General features: G+C 39.9%; 1 protein-coding gene and 1 pseudogene across 1 annotated transcript; both read left to right on the plus strand.

Annotated features, from left to right (window-relative positions):
• Positions 1-3,200: 3,200 nt before the first annotated feature.
• LOC109166456 lies at positions 3,201-4,211 on the plus strand (annotated as a pseudogene).
• Positions 4,212-14,024: 9,813 nt separating this feature from the next.
• On the plus strand, positions 14,025-16,029 carry LOC109166457. The gene is made up of 2 exons (XM_019315410.1): positions 14,025-15,032; positions 15,940-16,029. Exons 1-2 carry the CDS (start codon positions 14,025-14,027, stop codon positions 16,027-16,029), a joined length of 1,098 nt encoding a protein of 365 aa, XP_019170955.1.
• The last annotated feature ends 5,869 nt before the right edge of the window (positions 16,030-21,898 follow it).

Raw genomic sequence — 21,898 nt, forward strand, 5'->3', positions numbered from 1 at the left:
ATGCGATAAGTGGAGGGGACGTTTTCTTTAAATAAGTGAGGGAGGGTTATGTGTAGGTTTCACAGTCTCACCGCGCGTCCTAAGGTTCCTGAGTCCTATGTTCCTAGATACTTAGAGTTCAAGCCTATTGTCTTAAAGTCTAGTCTTAAGAGTCTTATCCTAGGGTCAAACTTAGGCTCTGATACCAACTGTAACACCCCGAAATTTTAAAACTTTTGAAACTTATATAATAACAGTAGAATCTCATTAAATCCCAAAACATGATATAAAAAGTACGGGGTGCTATGCCACACCTGAGCTAGAGAACTCAGGTGCACAGGCTAACTAACTAATATTCTTAATAATGTAAATGCATAAGTGTGGCACGCAGGCCGAAGATGAAACTATCTACTTCTACGCCCCAAGACTCTAGCGCGCTCCAGTGTCTACTCCTCTATACCTGAAAGCTAAATATATCTGTTCAGCGAGAGATGCTGGTAACCCACTCCAACGCGTTGAAATACAATACATATAGATATATACATAGATATATAAAAAAACCATTTTGAAGCATGAAGATATATCCTGAGAGACTCTAGCTTTCAAAACAAGGAATAGACTCGACAGATAGGGATAAGCACAACCAACAGTCATAATCAAGCATGCACAATTCACAAGCGTAGGGAACAGATTCGACAGATAGAGATAAGCACAGCCAATAGTCATAATCAAGCATATACAGTTTACTAGCATGTATCCTATGGTCACACCTTTATAACAATCATAACCTCAAACCATCCATATCTCATCACATAGCACACTTTGTTGGCGCCACAGGACCAATCGCATGCCCATACATGAGGGTCAGCGCATATAACTCTGACACGGCCCCGCAGCACCCTGCCCCGTATCGCAACACGGAGGGGTCGATCGCAACCGACCGATGAACCGCAGCTCATCATAATGTTTGATCGCAACCAAACAGTGGACCGCAGCCCAAGAGTAGTCATCTGACCGCAGCCAGGAATATGAACCGCAGCTCATGTAAAACGTTTGATCGCAACCAAACGGTGGACCGCAGCTCGAGAGTGTAAATCTGACCGCAGCCAGCTTCTGAACCGCAGCTCAGGAATAACCAATTCGATCGCAATCGAATTGGGATATCATGCACACATAACACATAGCAAACACACGCAACTCACATTGACACATTGGGAAGGGGAAGAAATCGTATAACGAAACCTATGCGTGATCATTCACATACTAAGAATAATCCTAAGGGGTTCATATTTCTTACACCTAGGCCAACGGGATACCAATTCAACTAGCATGCGATATATAAGACTTATTCAACCTACGAATGGTACCCGAACATCAAACTAGACATAGGCACGATAGACGGAGTCCGTTGGGACACCACAGGGATCGGGGGAACATCAAACGGGGAAGCCGAAATCCCAAGGTGGGGTAAAATCCAGCGGGTAGCCGGTGGGTGAGGGGTCACCCGCCGGCGTCGTGGTTCCAGGCAGCGGGTGCCCGGCGGGCAGTCGCCTGCCCGCTGCCAGTGACTTCAAAGTTGGCCGCGGGTAGGTGGCGGGTCCCCTACCCCCCACTGACTCTTTCATCACAAAAACTCACCGGGAACCTTAGTGGAACCCGGAACCATGCTTAGACACTTTCAAACGCAATTGATAACAACACGTAGACAATTAATGGATCAGAAGCAGGAACATACGGCACATATCCTATCATGCTTTTCTAAACATAATTAATACCGGAACATGCAAATTCCCACCCAATACATCAAGAATAACACCACACGAATTTCACGGTACAGCCTAGGGCTCTAGACACATCCAATTTAACAAGAACACGATTCCTCTTTAAACATCAAGAACAATCAAGAATGGCACATAATCATCAAGAAACTAGGTTCCATCAAGAATCACACAATCATCAAGAATCCCTTTTCATCAACAAGATTATCAAGATCGCCCATGGAATCATAACACCAATCGTCAAGAACAATATAACGAATCATCAATTGCACAAGAATATGGGGAAATCCTAAGGGGGGAATCATAGCTATGAAAATAGGTTTTGTTGAGACATGGGTTACCTCTTAGCCTTAATTAATTTCCTTGCCTATGAAGGATCTTTCTTTAAGTCTTTCTTCTTTCTTGATTTCTCCTAGGGGAATTCTTGGAGCTCCTTGTGTGGTGAGGGATTATTGTGGTGGGGGTTCTAGGTGCCTCCTATGTTCCCCTATTTATATATTTAAGAGTCCTAATTAGGGCCCAAATACTATAGGCTTGCTAACTCTATTCCTTTTAGGACTAGGGGTTGGGTTTAGAGATGAGGGCCCACGGACTATGGTGGGCCTTTTCCCAATTAATTATTGTAAGGGAAAATGGCACTTCTTCCCCCTAAGTTATATACTTATAGCACTTTCTCCCCCTGAATTATTCAAGTGGCTATTTTTCCCCCTGAAATGTTAAATGGACATACTTACCCTTAAAATAAATATTTCATTTATTTTCCTTCTCCAACAAATTATGACAATAATTTGGTCCAAACCAAACAAACACTATAGCAACCAAACCGAAATATTCCAATTACAATTTAGAATCGAAACTCAATATTTAGAGTTTATTAAAATCGCGAACCGGAACGGACGATTCATGTACCGAATTGAAAAAATAAAATATATTTATTGTTGAATTTATACTATTTAAAATAAAAAATAAAATTTTAAAATAAAGACGGTTCAAAATTGGAAACCGGATCCAGAACCGCCGATTCACGGTTTAAGATCCAATTTTTTTTTATTCATAATTTTAATAAATTGAAATCCAAATATTAGGTTCTAGATCTGAATCATAACCGGAAACTTTTAATTCAATTGCTATAGTGTCCGGTTCAGTTTGATCTGAACCGTGGTCATCCCTACGTATACGCGATAATTTGTTGGAGAAGTAAAATAAATAAAATATTTACTTTAAGGGTAGAAATGTCAATTTAATATATCAGGGGGGAAAAATCACCACTTTTAGAATAATTGAGGGGGCTAATGTGCTTACCTAAATAATTGAGGGGGAAAAATGGCTATAAGTATATAACTTAGGGGGAAAAAGTGTCATTTTCCCTTATTGTAATTTAATTCTTTCTTTAGGTAATTGGTTAAGTGATTAATTGGTTTTAGGGATCGTAACACGGGGTGTTACAACTCTGTTCCCATGGCTACCACAGAGGGTTGCTTGGTGGCCAGCACCAATCGGGACTACAAAGTCATCCTTGCCTCCGGTGGAGCCACCAGCGTGGTTCTCCGAGAAGCCATGACTCGAGCTCCGGTTGTGAGATTCGCCACCGCGAAACAGGCGGGGGAACTCATGCTTTACTTACATGACCCAAAAAGTTTCGAAACCCTTTCCGCGACTTTTAACAAATCCAGCCGCTTCGCAAGGCTCCGGAGCATCAAATGTGCCATCGCCGGCAAGAATCTGTACATGAGATTCTCGTGCTCCACCGGAGACACTATGGGGATGAACATGGTCTCCAAGGGTGTCCAGAATGTATTGGACTTTCTCCAGACCGACTTTCCCGACATGGATATCATCGGCATCTCCGGCAACTACTGCTCTGACAAAAAACCCGCCGCCGTGAACTGGATCGAAGGCCGGGGAAAGTCCGTCGTCTGCGAGGCCGTCATCAAGGAAGACGTCATCAAGAAAGTGCTCAAAACCAGCGCTGCTTCATTAGTAGAACTCAACATGCTTAAAAACCTCACCAGCTCCGCCATGGCCGGAGCTCTGGGCGGCTTCAACGCCCACGCAAGCAACATCATTTCCTCCGTCTATATCGCCACGGGCCAATACCCCGCACAGAACATAGAGAGCTCGCACTGTATGACAATGATGGAAGCCATCAACGAGGGAAAGGACCTCCATGTCTCCGTGACCATGCCGTCGATAGAGGTGGGCACCGTGGGATGTTGAACTTGCTGGGTGTAAAGGGTGCGAACAAGGAGGAGCCGGGGTCGAATTCTCGACGGCTAGCAACCATTGTAGCCGGGGCTGTTCTTGCCGGGGAGCTTTCCCTCATGTCCGCCATTGCAGCTGGGCAGCTTGTCAATAGCCACATGAAATACAATAGATCTAATAAACCTCCGTCCTCAAAAGCATATGCCAACACAGGCTTAGCTCATTGATTTGGTAGACGTATTTTAAAGAAGAGACAAGGTTCAAAACTCTGCACCTATTTCCTGTGCTACTAAAATGTGGTGATTTACATCCTCACAAATGTTTTATCAATTGTGTTGCTTATTTAATTTAATTTGGCAGACCAATTTAATTTGTTATATTTGACAAATATGTTTTATAATAAATTCTCTACCATATATATCCCTTCAAAATGTTTTCTAGCAACTAACTCATTTTTCATAAAATATTTAAATTTTTTATTATTTAGCTAAATGTCAGAAAATATTATTTTCTATTTGACTAAAAGTTATGAAATTGTATTTTTTTTTATTTGGTTCATTTTGTTGGATATCCGTTGGTGAAAAACAAATAATAATCCAATAAAAATAAGATTATTAAACTTGCTACGGTCAATGTTTGAGCACCCAAACAAGGAATCCGACGAAGTAGAGCACAATTATGAACACAGTATGGCTTAAGAAAGGAGTAGAAGCAGAGAGTTTTGAGGCAAAAATGATACTTTCTTGTTGTGTGTAAATCTCTACTGCCCAACTCCTTCTTATATAGGGGTGGGAGATTAAATAGCTTTTAATTAGGCACTTAAGGACATCCCTACAACTCCTGTAACAGCAACCATTAACAAGGATTTTAATTCAAAATTTAAAATTGGAATTAATTTAAAGAATTAGTTCCGTAACAGCTGACATCACTTTCGGCCATATTACATGTAACACCCCAGATTTTCAGGATATTTAAAACTTATAAAATAAAGGTGAAATCTCGTTGAATCCCAAAACATAGTACAAGAGTATGGGGTGCTATGCCACACCTAAGCTAGAGAACTCAGGTGCACATGCTAACTAACTAATATCCTCAACTAGTATCAGTACTAAATCATAGCACGCAGGCCGAAAGGGAAAAACTATCTAAGCTACGTCCAAGCTTCTAGCGCGCTCCAGTGAACTACTCGTCTGTGCCTGAAAGCCAAATATATCTGTTCAGCGAGAGATGCTGGTAACCCACTCCAACGCGTTTGAAATACAATACATATAGAGATATATATAGATATACGAAAACCATTTTAAAGCATGAAGATATATCCTATGAGACTCTAGCTTTTAAAACCGGGAATGACTCGACAGATAAGGCTACACACAAGCAACAGTTATAACAGGCGTATACAATCCTCCACGGCAAGACAGATAGAGCTGAGCACAATTAATAATCATAACCCAATGTAAACAATCCCCAGCATAGATCCCATAGTCACATCCCCCAATATAATCATAAACACACTCATCCATATCTCATCACATAGCACACTTTGTTGGCGCCACAGGACCAATCGCATGCCCATACATGAGGGTCAGCGCATATAGCTCTGACACGGCCCCGCAGCACCCTGCCCCGTCTCACCTTACGGAGGAGCCGATCGCAACCGACTGATGGACCTTTGTCCTACATAATATTTATATACCTGACCGGTCTTTACCAGCCTGGTTAACAGTTGGGATGGTTCTCAGCCCATTCAACTGCCCGTATAGTGGACCTTTGTCCTATATAATATTTATATACCTGACCGGTCTCTACCAGCCTGGTTAACAGCCGGTATGGTTCTCAGCCCATCCGACTGCCCGTATAGTGGAACTTAGTCCTATATAATATTTATATACCTGACCGGTCTCTACCATCCTGGTTAACAGCCGGTATGGTTCTCAGTCCACCCGACTGCCCGTATAGCCCGATTGATCTTGAGTAATTCGGGGTTACATGCACACATAACACATAGAAAGTACATGCAACCCACATTAACACATTGGGAAGGGGGAGAAAACGTATAACAAAACCTATGCGTGATCCTTCACATACTAAGAATGGTCCTAAGGGGTTCATACTCCTTTCACCTAGGTCAACGGGATACCAATTCAACTAGCATGCAATATATAAGACTCATACAACCTACGAACGGTACCCGAAACATCAAACTAGACATAGGCACGATAGACGGAGTCCGTTGGGACACCACGGGGGTCGGGGAAACCTCAAACGGGGAAGCCGAAACCCCGGGTTGGGGTATTTTCCAGCGGGTAGCCGGTGGGTGGGGGTCCACCCGCCGGCTGCCCGCCGGCGTGTACTGTTCCGGGCAGCGGGTGCCCGGCGGGCAGCTGCCCGCTGCCAGGTCTGTCCGACTTGGCCGCGGGTAGGTGGCGGGTCCCCTACCCCCACCTACCCCCCCCCCCCACTGACTCTTTTCATCACAAAAACGCCCCGGGAACCATTGTGGAACCCGAAACCATGCTTAGACACTTTACAACGCAATTAACGATCAACACGTAGTCAATTAACGAATCAAATACGAGGAACGTACGACACATAACCTATGATGCTTTTCTAACATAATCAACACCCTAAACATGCAATTTCCCACCCGATAAACCAAGAATGATATCATACAATACAACCTAGGGTTCTAATCACTTTTATACCCACAAGAATACGATTCGTCCTCCAATTACAAGATTCGGTGCAAATAACACATAAGCATATACAATTATCAAGAATGACATATGAACATCAAGAACTCCACATAATCATCAAGGACATCATAATTATCAAGAATCTCTCAATATCAAGATCACCCATGGAATTATCCCATCAATCATCAATAGCAATATCGTGAATCATCAATACACAATAATATGGGGAAATCCTACGGGGGAAATCATAGCTATGAAAATAGGTTTTGTTGAGACATGGGTTACCTCTTAGCCTTAATTAATTCCTTGGCTATGAAGGGTCTTTCTTTAAGCTTTCTTGCTTTCTTGATTTCTTCTAGGGGGATTCTTGGAGCTCTTTGGGGTGGTGGGCGTTATTCTTGTGGTGGGGGGTTTTTAGGTGCCCCTTAAGTCCCCTATTTATATATTTAGGAGTCCTAGTTAGGAACTAATATTATGGGCTTGCTAATTCTATTTCTTTTGGAACTAAGGATTGGGTTTAGGGATAAGGGCCCATGGATTATGGTGGGCCTTCTTCCCTAATTAATTATTATAATTTATTCTTTCTCTTGGGCTATGGGTTAATTAATTAATTGGTTTTAGGGGCCGTAACACGGGGTGTTACATTACACATTTCGGCCAAGGAAGAAACAATGGCCCACGGCCATTAACAAGGATTTTAATTCAAAATTTAAAATTGGAATTAATTCAAAGAATTAGTTCCGTAACAGCTGACATCACTTTCGGCCATATTACACATTTCGGCCAAGGAAGAAACAATGGCCCAAGGTGAAACCATTATTATATATTGTTTGAGGCAAAAAATGATACTTTCTTGTTGTGTGTAAATCTCTACTACTCAACTCCTTATATAGGGAGGTGAAACCATTATTATATATTGTTTGAGGCAAAAATGAAACTTTCTTGTTGTGTGTAAATCTCTACTGCTCAACTCCTTATATAGGGGTGGAAGATCAAAATTTAAAATTAAAATTAGTTACGTAACAGCTGGCTGAATTGGATTCGATCTCATTTTGAGATTTGATTTGCACCCTCTACGTGCGAGAAAAAACCTCTATACTATACAATTCAATAAGCTTAAAAGGAGCTCTTGTATAAATAGTGGGGCAAATTCTCTTCCCAAATTAATGTGGGACAAAAGCTCACTTTTTCCCTTCATTTTCCAACTCAAATGGGTCTACATTGAGAATCAATATCTCATTCACCCATTATCCATTTTTAGCGTACAATATATCAATCTCTTCGTCTCACTACGAAGAACCCGAATCCACTTTGATCCGATCCAAATCGAAAGTGGACCGCACTGATAATTGTACCAAAAAATAGCCACTTAACATGCCATTTTAATCAATTTTTTCCAGCACATTTTCCTGAAAATGAATATATTATTTGTTATAATAATAATAATAATAATAATAACAATAATAATAATAATAATAATAATAATAATAATAATAATAATAATAATAATAATAATAATAATAATAAGTGGTAGTGGTGGTGGTGGTATGGTGTGGTGGTGATGATAGTGGTGTCGTGGTGGTGGTGGTGTGCTGTGGTGCTAATGGTACTGACGGTGTGATGGTGGTGATGGTGGTGGTGTTAAGAAAATCCATTTTTTTCTTAAGGTGTGGTTGTAACACCCCCTAAAACCAAGCTATTTAAAGCCTTAAAACATGCAGATAACTTAAACCAAAATACCAAACACAGCGGAAGACTGAAAGATAAGATATATATAAAACGAGAAAACGGGGTGTTATGCCACGCTCACCCAAGGGTGAACGCACAGGCTAAATCTGTATTGTTTAAAATCTACAACCATCCAACAGAGTACTACGTCTATATTGGCTCACAGGCCACAAAACACAAAGGGGAAACTATGCTAGCTGGCACTTTGCCGCGCACTCGTCTAAGCATCACCTGAAAGAAGCATATAAAACATGGGACGACGCCCGGTTAGCAAATAATGCTGGTAACCCACCAATACATGTGAAATATCATACATAGGTAAGATATAAGTTTGTAAAACCATTTTCGAAACGGAATACATATATATAAGTCAAAAACCAAGAGTAATAGTTAACACAAAACTCAAACACTCTCAACAAGAACACGGGAACACATCCCAAGACTACAAAGGACAACAACGACTTGCCTTAGGGTGGTGCTCTTGGAGACTTTAACCAAGGTAAACCGTTAAGCTTTAGTTCAGTTAGTAGACTTTACCTAGGTGTTAGTTTTGTTTAGTTCTTTAGTTGTGGTGTGCTACTATCTTTGCAAGCTAATCCTTGCAAATCCTACTATCTTTTTGAAAGCTTCCGTGTTGAGAAAATCTGTCCATTTATCAGAAGTTTCGAGGATGAAATTCTTCTAAGGAGGGTAGAATCTGACAACCCAAAATTTAATTTTCTAAATTCTATTTTCGAAATTCCAAAATAGCTATTTTTTCACCCTTCCAAAATTTATTTCGAAAATGGTGCATGAATTAAATATTTTGAGCTAAGTTTTTAAATAAATTCAACGCTGAAATTTATTTTATTTCAGAAATCCTAAATTTTCGGGTACATTTATGTACCGAGTTGTGACCCGAAAAGCAAATCTGAGTGAAACCGGAAAGAAATCTGATAAAACTGAACCAAGTGTTTAACAAGAAAACATTTTTGGGAAATTTATTTTGACCCCAAAGTTAACCAAAATTCACTTTTAGACTATGGTTCATGATGCAAGGTGGACCATAAGCCTCCAACCTTTGTGTGATCATTTAGAGTTCAAGCAAATTTCCCATTTCACCCACAACCAATCATTTGCCTCTTCACCTAGGGTTTTGCACCCTATAAAAACCAACACTACTCATTCTTGTTTCCTAATCTCATTCCCTTGCATCTCCCAAGTTGTGTCTGCTAAGAAAGAAGAAGCATTACAGTAAGTTTTCTCATCATATCTCCTCAATTCATTTCTATCTTACCTTAAGGTTTCCTTATAGTCTCCAATCTCTAAGATTCCTTAGCCTTAGTTTGTGTTCTTGTTTGGGGTGTTTAGGTGGTGAAGGAAGTGGTGGAAGTTGAGTGGAGAGGAGGCTGAGATCAAAGCAAGGAGGAAGAACAAGAAGAGGTATAAACCATGGACTCCCAAACTACCATTTTCATTCTCTATTAGGTGTTATTTTGAGACTTAGTTGTGTTGAAATGCTAAATAGTTGTTGTGGTCATTTGTGGTGGTTTATAAGTGTTGTTCTGTATTGGTTTTGCATTTACAGGGAAGAAGTTGCTAACTGGTGCACACAGATGGTGCACTAGTGGACTCAACGGAGCTAGGCAACGGACTGCGCCATGGTCCGTAGGATAGCCCAGTTGAGGGACGGTCAATGGCAACGGACCATGGCATGGTCCGTTGCCAGGCACCGCTACTTGGCGGAGACAAGTGGCGGGGCTTCCCAAGCCTCGCCACCAAGCTCCGCCAGGCTATTCTACGTACTGGCTAGGCCCTTTGAAGCTGAGCTACGCGTTGTTCAGACTGGGGCTAGTGGGCCCATGAGGCTTGGAAACTCGGGCCTGTTACAACTCACTCGTAGAAGTTCGTTTCGTTGAATTCAGAGTTGTAAAGCAGGATTTATAGTTGAATTTGCCAAGTTTGAGTATGTTGTTGTTGTTGCTATTGCCATTAAACCATTCCTCTGTGTGTGTCAATGCATCTGATTATATTTTATGAGTTGAGAAGCATGCCTAAAAACTTGTTAGTATTTATTGAGAAGTTTTGCTATGCCTTGAGAATTGTTGCATAAGCAGTACTTGTTTTTGAGAATTACAGTGAATGAGATTTGAGTTGGTTTATAGTGAAGAGTTCGTGTTAGTGCATTTCATTAATTTAAAGTGTATCATTAGCTCTAAATAAACCTAAGTTCACTTTCAAAAACCAATATCTATCTTGGAAAATCATAATCAATTTGCATAAGTAGAGTTTGTGGCATGAGAAAGATGTTGCATGATGCATATCTATATATGTATCTATTGTGAGGCAATTTCGTTTTCGGATGCCCGTTAGGACTATGTCCTTTCGGAAGAAAAGTGAAAGAAAGAAATTTTGAGAATGAAATGGGCATTGCGGTCCGATGTCATTAACGAAAGGCGTATTCCCACGTTACTAGGTTGGATACTACTCGCCGGCCTTGGAATCCCGGTTAGGGGGTGTATACACTGACAAGTACGATACTTGATTTCACCGAGTTTGAGTTTAGAACCCGAGAGAGTGGTTCTGTGAGCGAGATGGTTATTAAGCCGGCTAGATGCCGAGCCCGGATCAGGTCCACTCACAAGTGGTGAAGTTCTTGCCTCGCCCACATTTAAAGATGTGAAAGTGAGTCTGTGTGACTCAAAGAGAAAGTTGAGAAAGTGAGTGTATGTGACTCAAAGGGAAAGAAGAGAAAAATGGATTATTGTGATTCAACAGGAACCTCCAAAGAAAAAGTATACTTTTGCTTTGAGCGTGAGAGTATATATTGTTAAGTTGTATATCTGGTTGACTCATTTGTTTGCATGTGTTGCATTTAGATATTGTTAAGTTGTATATCTGGTTGTTGCTTATTGTTTGACATGATAGCAATGGTTTGTATATTGAGTTATGTTTACTTGTAATTATTGAAGCATGAGTGTTGTGTTAAGTTGAGCACTTGTGAAAGCATGACTATTGTGTTGTTTATATATTCACTAGTTTGCAAGCATATAGATTTGTCTATGAACTGTGGAGTTGTTGTTTAAGTGTTGAAATACTTGTAACTACGTGTGTATGCTAAATGATTTTCAAAACCTATATTCTATAGTACTTTACAGGGTTGAGTGGTTTTATACTTAGCATTATTTTGCTAACGGGTTTATTTTCAAACTGTTTTTGTAACCCCTTTCAGGTGGGCCGAGTTGTTGAGCGTGCACGAGTAGTTGTAGTGCGTAAATGAGTAGTTAGTTGCTAGATATTTTATGTTTTGGTGATTGAGTTTAGACTCTGTTGTTCATTTTCATATACTTGTTGATTTCTGACTTAGTTACTCTTTTGTTGGTGTTGAACACCGGGGTTATACCCCAAACTTTGCAGTTATTTTATTGAAGTGACCTGTTTAGTTTTCCCTTTTTAGCCTGTGCAGTCACCTCGAGTGGTGATTGTGGCGGTAACACCTGTTGGTTGGTTTTTAGTTGGTTTAAGTTATTGAAATATTTCTTTATTTCTTGTTTAGCTTGTCTTATTAAGTTAAGTATTTGGGAATTTTGATTAAAAGAATGGGGTGTTACACTATGTGCTTAGTTCTTTAATGCTTTAATATATTATTATTTGGGTTTTAACTTGTGTTGCAATTGTGTTTCATATTATTGTTGCTAGTAGTTTAGGGCCCAAATAACTTGGTTCATAACTTTGTTTGTGTCACAACGGGAGTTGGGCATAATTTATGGTACACACAATTGCACTTAACTGTTGCACCTTGGGAGAGGACAAATATGTTATGGAGTTTAATTCTTGATTGTTACACATCGGGAGATGGTAGTAATTAGGGACTTATTATGAATGCTTGTTCTTTTATTTTTGTGTGTTTATATCGCGGGAGCGAATATTCACTTAGGTTAGAGATTACGGGAGTAACTCTACACCACCTTTGCATTCTCACACTTGTTAAACCCAGATTTTAATATTGTTCTTAGGATTGGCATTAGGTGATTAAATACTTAAATCCCAAGAATCTCACTCTTTCTCAATTGTTTCCACAAACTTGCATACTTGTTCTTTTATTTAGTTTTGCCATTGCTCAATTAAGTCTTTCGTTAGGATTAGCTTCTCGTACATAAATTAATAGCTAGTGATTAATACTCCACTTCCCTGTGGATCGATAACCTGATACTCCATGTATTATTTGTTTGAGAAATATACTGCAATCAAATTGGCGTCGTTGCCTGGGAAGTGGCGTTAAGTATTAACATTAGTGAAAGTTTTATTCTAGGAGTCTAATCTATTTTTATTTTGTTCTATTTTTGCTAACCCATAATAAGTTGTTTCCATTGAGTTAGCAAAAATAGAACAAAACGGATTATTGCCTTTGAACCTTGGTTTTGTACTGCAATCTAAGAACTTGGTTTTGTATGCGTACACGATCTTTGGGTAAAGAAGGATTATTGCCTTTGAACCTTGAGATTGAGAAAAGAGCCAAGTTCCTTAGAAAGCAGAGAAGAATGACACAAGTACTAGGAAACCAAATCAATCTAAATCCTAATGGATGTGGAGATGACAATGGAGTCAATTAACCACCACCTGTGGGGAGATCCATGTCTAACTACATTGCTCCAGATGTTGAGGAGCATGACAGCATTAATGTGCCGGGTGTGGAGGCCAACAACTTTGAAATCAAGCCAGCCATTCTACACATGGTTGCTTCGGATCAATTTGGAGGGTCACTCATAGAGGATCCCAATGCCCATATCACAAAGTTCCTAAGGGTATGTGGCACCTTCAAAATAAATGGAGTCCCTCAAGAAGCCATTAAGCTACGTCTTTTTCCTTTCTTGGTAAAGGATAAAGCTCGTAGTTGGCTCATCTCACTACCAGACAACCATTTTGCTACATGGGATCAACTACATGGAGAGTTCTTGAAAAAGTTCTGCCCAATTTCCAAGACTCAAAGGATGAGGAGAGCAATTCAAAATTTTAAGCAACTGGCAACTAAATCTTTGACTGAGGGTTGGGAGAGATTTAAAGAGTTGAGGAGGCAGTGTCCACACCATGGCATTCAAAGTTGGGATTTGATGATGGCATTTTATGAAGGTTTGCTTGATAGTTCAAGAGTTCTAGTTGATACTTCTTCGGGTCGATCATTCACAGTTTTGGATCCAACTCCAGCCGATGAATTATTGGAGAAGATTGCTATGAATGGATCAACATGGTACTTGGAGAGATCTTCTCAAAAACCTGTAGGAGGCATTCATGAAGTGAGCCTTGTCAGCCAAGGTAGATAATGTAGCTTCCTTGGTCCAAAAGCTAGCCCAAATCACTCTCAAAAATCAAAATGTGAGTTATGTTTCTACTCCTTTGGGTCAAGTTTTGATGTGTGACCTTTGTGGTGGACATAATTTGGGGGAATGCCTAAATGATTCAAGTTCTCAATCCCTTATGGAACATATTAATTTGGTAGGATATAATAGGCTACCACAACAATCCTTTCAACCTCAAGGAGCCTATAATCCTAACACCGTAAGGAACCACCCAGATTTTTCATGGAGTAACCCAATGAGGCTGCAAATCCCAACACTTTGTTAATAGAGGTCCACCGAGTTTTCAAGGGCAACAATTTCAAGGTATGCAATCTCAATCTCAATTACCCGCTTTGAAGGCTCCACCACCACAAAACTTGGAGGCCATGATGTGTATGTTGCTCAAGTCCCAGCTGCAAAGTGAAGAGAGGATCGATCAAGTGAATGAGAGGTTGGATCAATTGAGTGCCCACAATAACATGCTAGAGAATCAACTTGCCAATCAAGCATCTACATCTTCCACCAAAGTCACTGGAAAGTTGCCCGCTTGCACCGAAAATCCTATAGCACATGTTAATGCAATTGTTACAAGGACTGGGAAGATACTTAGTGAGCTATCTCTTCCAATTGAAACATCAATTCCAAATAAAATTGTTGATGTGGAGATTGAGGAGAAACTTGATGAGGAAGAAGTTGAACCAGCTATCTTGAAGCCAAATCCACAAGTTCGTGATGAGATGGAGAAGCCCGTGAGAAGGTATGAACCACCTTTTCCCTTCCCTCAAAAATTTCAAAAGCAAGTAAAAGAGAGTAGGTGGAAAAAGTTTTTGGAGGTAGTTGAAAGTTTGAAAGTTTCAATGCCCCTACTTGATTTGCTTTCACAAGTTCCATCTTATGGAAAATTTTTAAGGGATATTCTTGCTAAGAAGAGGAAGTATGGGGAGCAAGAAATGATTGCTATGGCACAAGAGTACCGTGCTTTGACACCTGGTATAGGGAAGCCTCTTCGTAAGCATAGAGATCTGGGGAAGTTTACTATCCCTTGTGTGATTGGTGGCCGTCTTATAAAAAGATCCCTTTACGATTTAGGATCCAATGTGAATGTCATGCCTCTATCCCTTTGTCAAAATTTGAATTTGAGGGTTCCACAACCAACCCAACTTACATTGCAATTCGTTGATCAGTCTTCTAGGAGCCCCATTGGAATTATTGAGGATGTTCTAGTCCGTGTGGACAAGTGTTTTGTGCCTTGTGACTTTATTGTGATAGATGTGCAAGAAAATCCCAATGTTCCAATCATTTTGGGGAGACCTTTCTTGGCCACAACTGGAGCTGTAATTGATGCAAGGAAGGGGACAATGATTTTTTTTTTTTTGGGAAAAAAGAGTTGCATTTAATGTTCTTGATGAGCCACAATCTCTTGGAGTTGGAGAACGCAACATGCTCTACACCATGTCTTGGAATGAGGATAACCTCGTGCGGATCAACCGGGATGAGCACTCCATAAAGAGGTTACGTCGAGTTAGCGACGTTAAAGTTAGCGCTTCTTGGGAGGCACCCTATGTTATCTTTCATATTGCATTTTTATTACTTTTCTTTATTTCATCTAGTTAGTCTTTTATTTTGTTTTCTTTAGTTCGTGTTTTTTTATTCTTTTTACCTTTCTCTTTTCTCTTTTCCTTCTTTTCTTTGGTTTTGCATCAGGGACAATGCAAAGTTTTAAGTGTGGGGGAGGAGTTTACAATTTAGGGTAAATTTCAAAATTTTTGCTTAGATGACTCAAATTCTTTTGGTTAATAAGTTACTTGTCTTAGCATGTAGTTACATTTATTCTCTCTTGTTGGTTTGTGTTTTGTTTCGGTGGTACTTGTTACAATTCAATTTGTGATTGATGATTTGAGGTGTAACACGTGATTGATTTATTCTCTTGCCAATAGTCTTGTTAACCACTCATTAATTGAATTAGTTCTTTCTCTTGTGTGTTATACATTGCTAGTGAAGGCTTATGTAAGATTCCGCTCGTGGGTGTTATGCTAGAACTTGCCTCATTTCTCCCTAAGTGAAGTCTAAGTATTGCATGTTTTGAAGTGATTTGGGCCATTTTTGTTTAGCCATAGCCTGTAAGCCTACCCTTATACATGTTATTACCCCTTAGCATGCATTCTTTATTGATGGAAATGTAAAAAGGGAACATTCGTATTTTCCTTTCTTTAGTTGTTATAACTGTTGTTGCTACATAAGGTGGCAGTTTTCCCTTTTCCAGTTAATGAATCAGTTTTACGTACCAAAGGCATTCCAATGAGAAACTCTCTCCCTTCCCTGCTTTCGTAAAGTTCAGTTTACGATATGGTATCAGAGCCTCCGAGGCGGGGTTCGTACGCCGCCCCCATCTCCGGCGAGGCGAGTCAAGAAAGGAATTCAGCTTCACCGATCGCTCGCTTACTAGCTCACACTGCATCGATGACGGTTCCGCAGAGGAACTCCAATCCACAAACACAGAGAAGCTACGGAACAGATGATCTGGAGAATCCGTTCTTCCTCAACGTGAACGAGAATCCCTGTGCGATCCTAATTAATCCTCCCTTAATAGGCAGTTCCAACTACACTTCCTGGTGCATCTCCATGAGGATCGGCTTGGAGGTGAAGAATAAATGGTGGATCATCGATAACAATAACTCATCTCCGAATAGAGAAAGCAATCAGTATGCGGCTTGGAGGCGCTGTAATCTGATAGTGTGCTCCGGGATCTTCAAATCAGTACACACCTCCATTGCTCAAAGCATCATACACTTGGACAAGGCACGAGAAGTCTGAGAGGATTTGAGAAAGAGATTCGCACAATGCGACGCACAGAGGATTTCGACGCTACATAATGAGATTTATAATCTGAAGCAAGGTGTTCTTTCCGTGAGTGACTATTATACAAAATGTAGGACTATGTGGGAGGAGATGAATTCGATGAGGCCTCTCCCAATATGTAAGTGCGATCCGAAGTGCAGTTGCGATCTCATCGACGTAATCAGAAAAGAGCGGGACGTCGATCAAGTGATAAGATTCCTTCAAGGGTTGAACGATGACTATAATGGCAGAAAAGGTGGAATGGCAGATTGGCACAACAAACATCAACATAAGTGGCCTAGAAATTAACCAAGCTAATTCTATTCAGTTTTCTCAGCCACCTGCAGAGGAGGTTATAGCTGCTATTAATTCATACAATGGCAGACAGTATACAAATAATGGAAGCAACAAAGCTAAGTGTGTTTTCTGTGGCATAACGGGGCACACCATTGGCAAGTGTTATAAGAAGCATGGCTACCCCCCAGGTAGGTGCCCAACTACAAGTCCAAGATGAAGCAACAAAATGCTGCACCAGTGGTAAACAACATGGTTGATCTGGGAATTAGTAGTGATCAGTTTCATAAGCTCATGCTAGCTATGCAAAACCAAATGGGACAACCTTCCAATTCCAATACTATTGCTGCAGTCTCCTTATTCCCAGATTCACTGAGGAAAACAGCGAAGGAAAGTATTTCTCATCCCGTATTAATTCCCTTTCAATTTGCAATTCTACTTGGATATTAGATTCGGGTGCTACCGATCACATTACTTGCTCTATTGAATATTTTGATGAATATTCCACTGTTGAAGGGGAAAAAGTTAGTCTACCCACTGGGAACCGTGTTGCTGTGAATCATAAAGGCAGTGTAAAGCTTGGGAACAACTTGTGGTTAAGAGATGTTATGCACATCCCATCCTTCCAATTCAATATAGTATCAGTGAACAAATTGCTTCAAGACACCTCTTATAGCTTGATATTTTCTTCTGGGCAGTGTCTAATTCGGGAACCCCATGGGATGACGGTGGTTTAGCTAAGCAAGAGAGGGGACTATACTTGAAGAGGCCATGAATGAAACCTGCTTCTTACCATAGAAATTTGATCATGCAATGTAATAAAATTGAGATATGGCACCAACGTTTGGGACATTTCCCCTTGAATAAATTGCATTTGTTCAAAGAAATCCCGAGTTTATCTTCTACTAATAAAGCTTGTGATGTGTGTCATTTAGCCAAACATAAACGCTCTCCTTTCCCTTTGAGTATTACAACAACAAAAGCATGTTTTGAGCTCATCCATGCGAATAAATGGGGTCCTTTCCCGGTATGATTGATGAAAGGGGAACAATATTTTCTGACTTTGGTGGACGATTACTCTCAATTCACTTGGCTACACCTAATGAAGAAGAAGTCAGAAGTTAGAGAACTGATAAGGAGGTTTCACAGCATTCACACAGTTTGGGGCCTTAATCAAGACAATCAAAAGTGATAATGGCTTAGAATTTGACATGGCAGATTTCTTTGCCGAGAAAGGAATTATTCACCAAAGATCGTGTGTCAATACTTCGCAACAAAACGCTGTGGTTGAAAGAAAGCACCAAGATATACTTAATGTTGCTAGAACTCTTCGGTTTCAAGCCAATCTACCATTGGAATTTTGGGGGCAGTGTGTTAGGCATTCTGTGTTCATCATCAATCGTCTCCCATCACCTGTGATTGAAGGAGAAAGCCTCTATCTCAGACTACATGGTAAAGATCCTGATCTTAAATTCCTTAAAGTATTTGGTTGCCATTGTTTTGCTTCCACTCTGCCCCATTCAAGAAATAAAATGGAACCTAGGAGCAGAAAGTGCATTTTTATTGGGATGCCAGCTAACATGAAAGGCTACATTTTGTATGACTTGGTTGACAAATCCATTTTTGTGTCACAAGATGTGGTTTTCCACGAATTGGAATTCCCTCTATCTAACAGGTTACAAAGCCAACTGAGTTCAATCCTCCATTGCCAAACATTCCCACATCAACATCCTTGAATTTTGAATATGTGAATACTGGTGAATCAGATGCCAATCAATGGGTTGATGTTGATCGTCATGAGCTTATTTCTGGAGAGTCGCCTGCTAGGCAGTCACCACACGAAATCACTTCCAATAACACACCAGTGCATGATGCTGCTATGAATGGTCAACAGTCACCTAGGCCCATGTCTCTTGAACCACAAGAAGCTGCTGAAAATGATGTTGAAGCAGCCAGTGATACACACCCAGTTTGTATGCGTCGCTCAAACAGAGAAAGACGCATACCTAGCAAACTTCAAGATTACTACTATGATATAATAACAAAACAAGGGACATCTCCTCACGTTCTCTCTAGAGTCATCTCTTATGATAACTTGACAGATTCACACAAGGCCATCACCATGTTTGTCACTTCCATAACAGAGCCCCGCACGTATAATCAGGCTATTAAGCAAGACTATTGGAAAAACTCAATACAGGCAAAAATTAAAGTCCTCCAGGATAACAATACTTGGCAACTAACTGACTTGCCCACTGGTAAAACTCTTATAGGCTGCAAGTCGGTTTACAAGGCTAAGCTCAAGGTTGTTGGCACATTAGAGCGATACAAGGCGAGATCGGTAGCCAAGGGTTATACACAACAACTAGGGGTGGATTACATCCAGACATTTTCCAGGTGGCAAGACTCACTACCATTCGAACCTTCTTGGCTGTGTGGCTGCATCAAAGGCTTGGCATATCCATCAATTGGATATCAACAACGCCTTCCTACATGGAGATTTAAATGAGGAGGTATATATGGTTCTCCCTCCCGGAATTCAAAGTGACAGGCCAAATCAAGTGTGCAAACTGTTAAGGTCACTTTATGGCCTTAAGCAAGCTAGTCGTCAATGGAACGCCAAACTTACTACTGCCCTACTGCAAGAAGGTTTTAAACAATCCAGTGCTGATCCATCTTTATTCACCAAAGGTACTAGCAGCAACTAGGTGAGGATATGTGGTGTAATCCACACCATTCATTTTAAGGATTGCACGTATAATCCACACCATTCATTTTAGAGATTGCACGATCATGATTTAAGCTAAAATTAGTGATTGAGCTTGGACTAGAAACTGCAAAGACTAAAAACTGCCAAATAAATAATATAAATTACAAAAAATAACAACCATTAGATTTGCTAAAATCAAAGGCCAAGAAAGGACCACATGTTCTCACATAACGTAGTGTTTTCACGTGATTAGAAATATATATATATATATATATATATATATATATATATATATATATATATATATATATATATATATATATATATATATATATATATATATAGAGAGAGAGAGAGAGAGAGAGAGAGAGAGGGTTGAGTTCAAATGAGGACAACAATATATAGAGGACTGTGCAGACAAATAATAGGCACACAACAAATTAATATTACCTACACAATTTAATACATAATGACACACAAGAATACATGTAAACATCAGGTTTCGAACACACGCTCTATTAATTAATAAATCTAAGCACGCGACTCACAAACTGTGGTACACGACTTCAACCGGGAGGGGGGAAGGGTTTAGGTACAGGTATAGCTTTTCATGCGATTGTACGGTTGACGCACCTTAAGTACACAAACCACACGCGCCTTAAGCACACAAACAAAGCACCTTAAGAACACAAACCACGCGCACCTAAAGCCTTAGCCCGGCGCACCTTAAGTACACAAACTACTCACCTTAAGTACATAAACCACGCACCTTAAGCACACAAACCACGCACCTTAAGTACACAAACCACGCACCTAAGGTTTTAAAACGGCACACCTTAAGTTTCATCAACTCACACACCTTAAGCATACAAATCACGCACCTTAAGAAGGAAAACAATGCACCTTAAGAATGAAAACCACGCAACTTAAGCTTCAAGTTGACGCACCTTAAGTTTTAACAACTATTCACTTTAAGCACACAAACCACGCATCATAAGCACAAAAACCAAGCACTTACAAAAACCACGCACCTTAAATTTGACCTAGATGCAAAAATTACCAAATTGCCACCACGTTTTTTTTTATTTTGTTAATCATGGACATTGATTTAAACACGATCAATGACTTATATTGAACCGCACAACAACACCTAGGCGCACCAACAACATTTGAACCTTATTATATATATATATATATATATATATATATATATATATATATATATATATATATATATATATATATATATATATATATTGATTGCGGTATAATTTGACAAACAAATAAATACCCGCAGTATCGGGTTATTAATCCACAGAGAAGCGGAGCGTATCAAGCACTAGCTACTAATCTATTCACCAGAAGCTAATCCTAACGAAAAGGGTGATTGATTGATTGTAAAAGTAAAACTAATTAAAAGAGAACAAGGTAGCAGGTTGATGAAAACAATAGAGAAAGAGTGGGATTTCTGGGGTTCAAGTGCTTAATCACCTAGTACTAATCTAAAGTGTAACATTTAATTTGGGTTCAAACAAGTGTGAGAATGCATACAAGGGAAGGAATTACTCCCGTAACTCCAACCTAAAATAATGCGAGTGAATATTCTTTCCCATTATATAAACGCTCTAACAATTCAAGAACAAGCATTCAAGATAAATCCTTAACTAAAATGCCATCTCCCAATGTGCAATAGTTAAGGGCAATTGTGGGTGCTCTAAAATATGTCCCAACTCCCATTAAGACATAAAGATAGCATTGAAACGAGTAATTTGGGCCCTTAGTTACTAGCATCAACAAGATAGAACACAATTGCAACACAAGCTATAAAATTCAAATGTAAATATATTAATGAATTTAAGAACTAGGCACATAGGTTCATAAACACTTTCATCCAAAAATCCCTAAGTTGTTTTAGCCACTCATGACTAGAATAGCATTCATTGCAATAATATAAAAGAGTTTACAAGAAACAAAGAAAGTAAAAGAAAAGGGGAAGAGATTCTCCCGAATCTTCCTAGATTTTCCTCCTTCTTCCAAGGTGGCTTGTAGCTCTTGATATCTTTCCCTCTTTTTGTCTCCAAAAACGCAACTTATGTCTACGGTTTGAGGAAGATGGGCATTTTATAGTGGAGCCAAATAAGGGTAGAATAGGAATTTTTGGACAGTTGATTTCTTACACAGCACGCAATCTCGAAGCGTCGAGCCTTATCTTCTTTCTTCGCACTTCCTACTAGAAAGATTCGATGCGTCGAATGTGGACACTTGCTCAGAAATAGGCTATTGGAAATTTTCGACACGGGCATCACAGGTCCGATTTGTAGGCTGATTTTGACCATTTTCCTTTCAAAATTAGACATT

This window comes from Ipomoea nil, unplaced genomic scaffold (assembly GCF_001879475.1).
Source record: "Ipomoea nil cultivar Tokyo-kokei standard unplaced genomic scaffold, Asagao_1.1 scaffold3100, whole genome shotgun sequence".
In the NCBI taxonomy this organism is placed as follows: Eukaryota; Viridiplantae; Streptophyta; class Magnoliopsida; order Solanales; family Convolvulaceae; genus Ipomoea; species Ipomoea nil.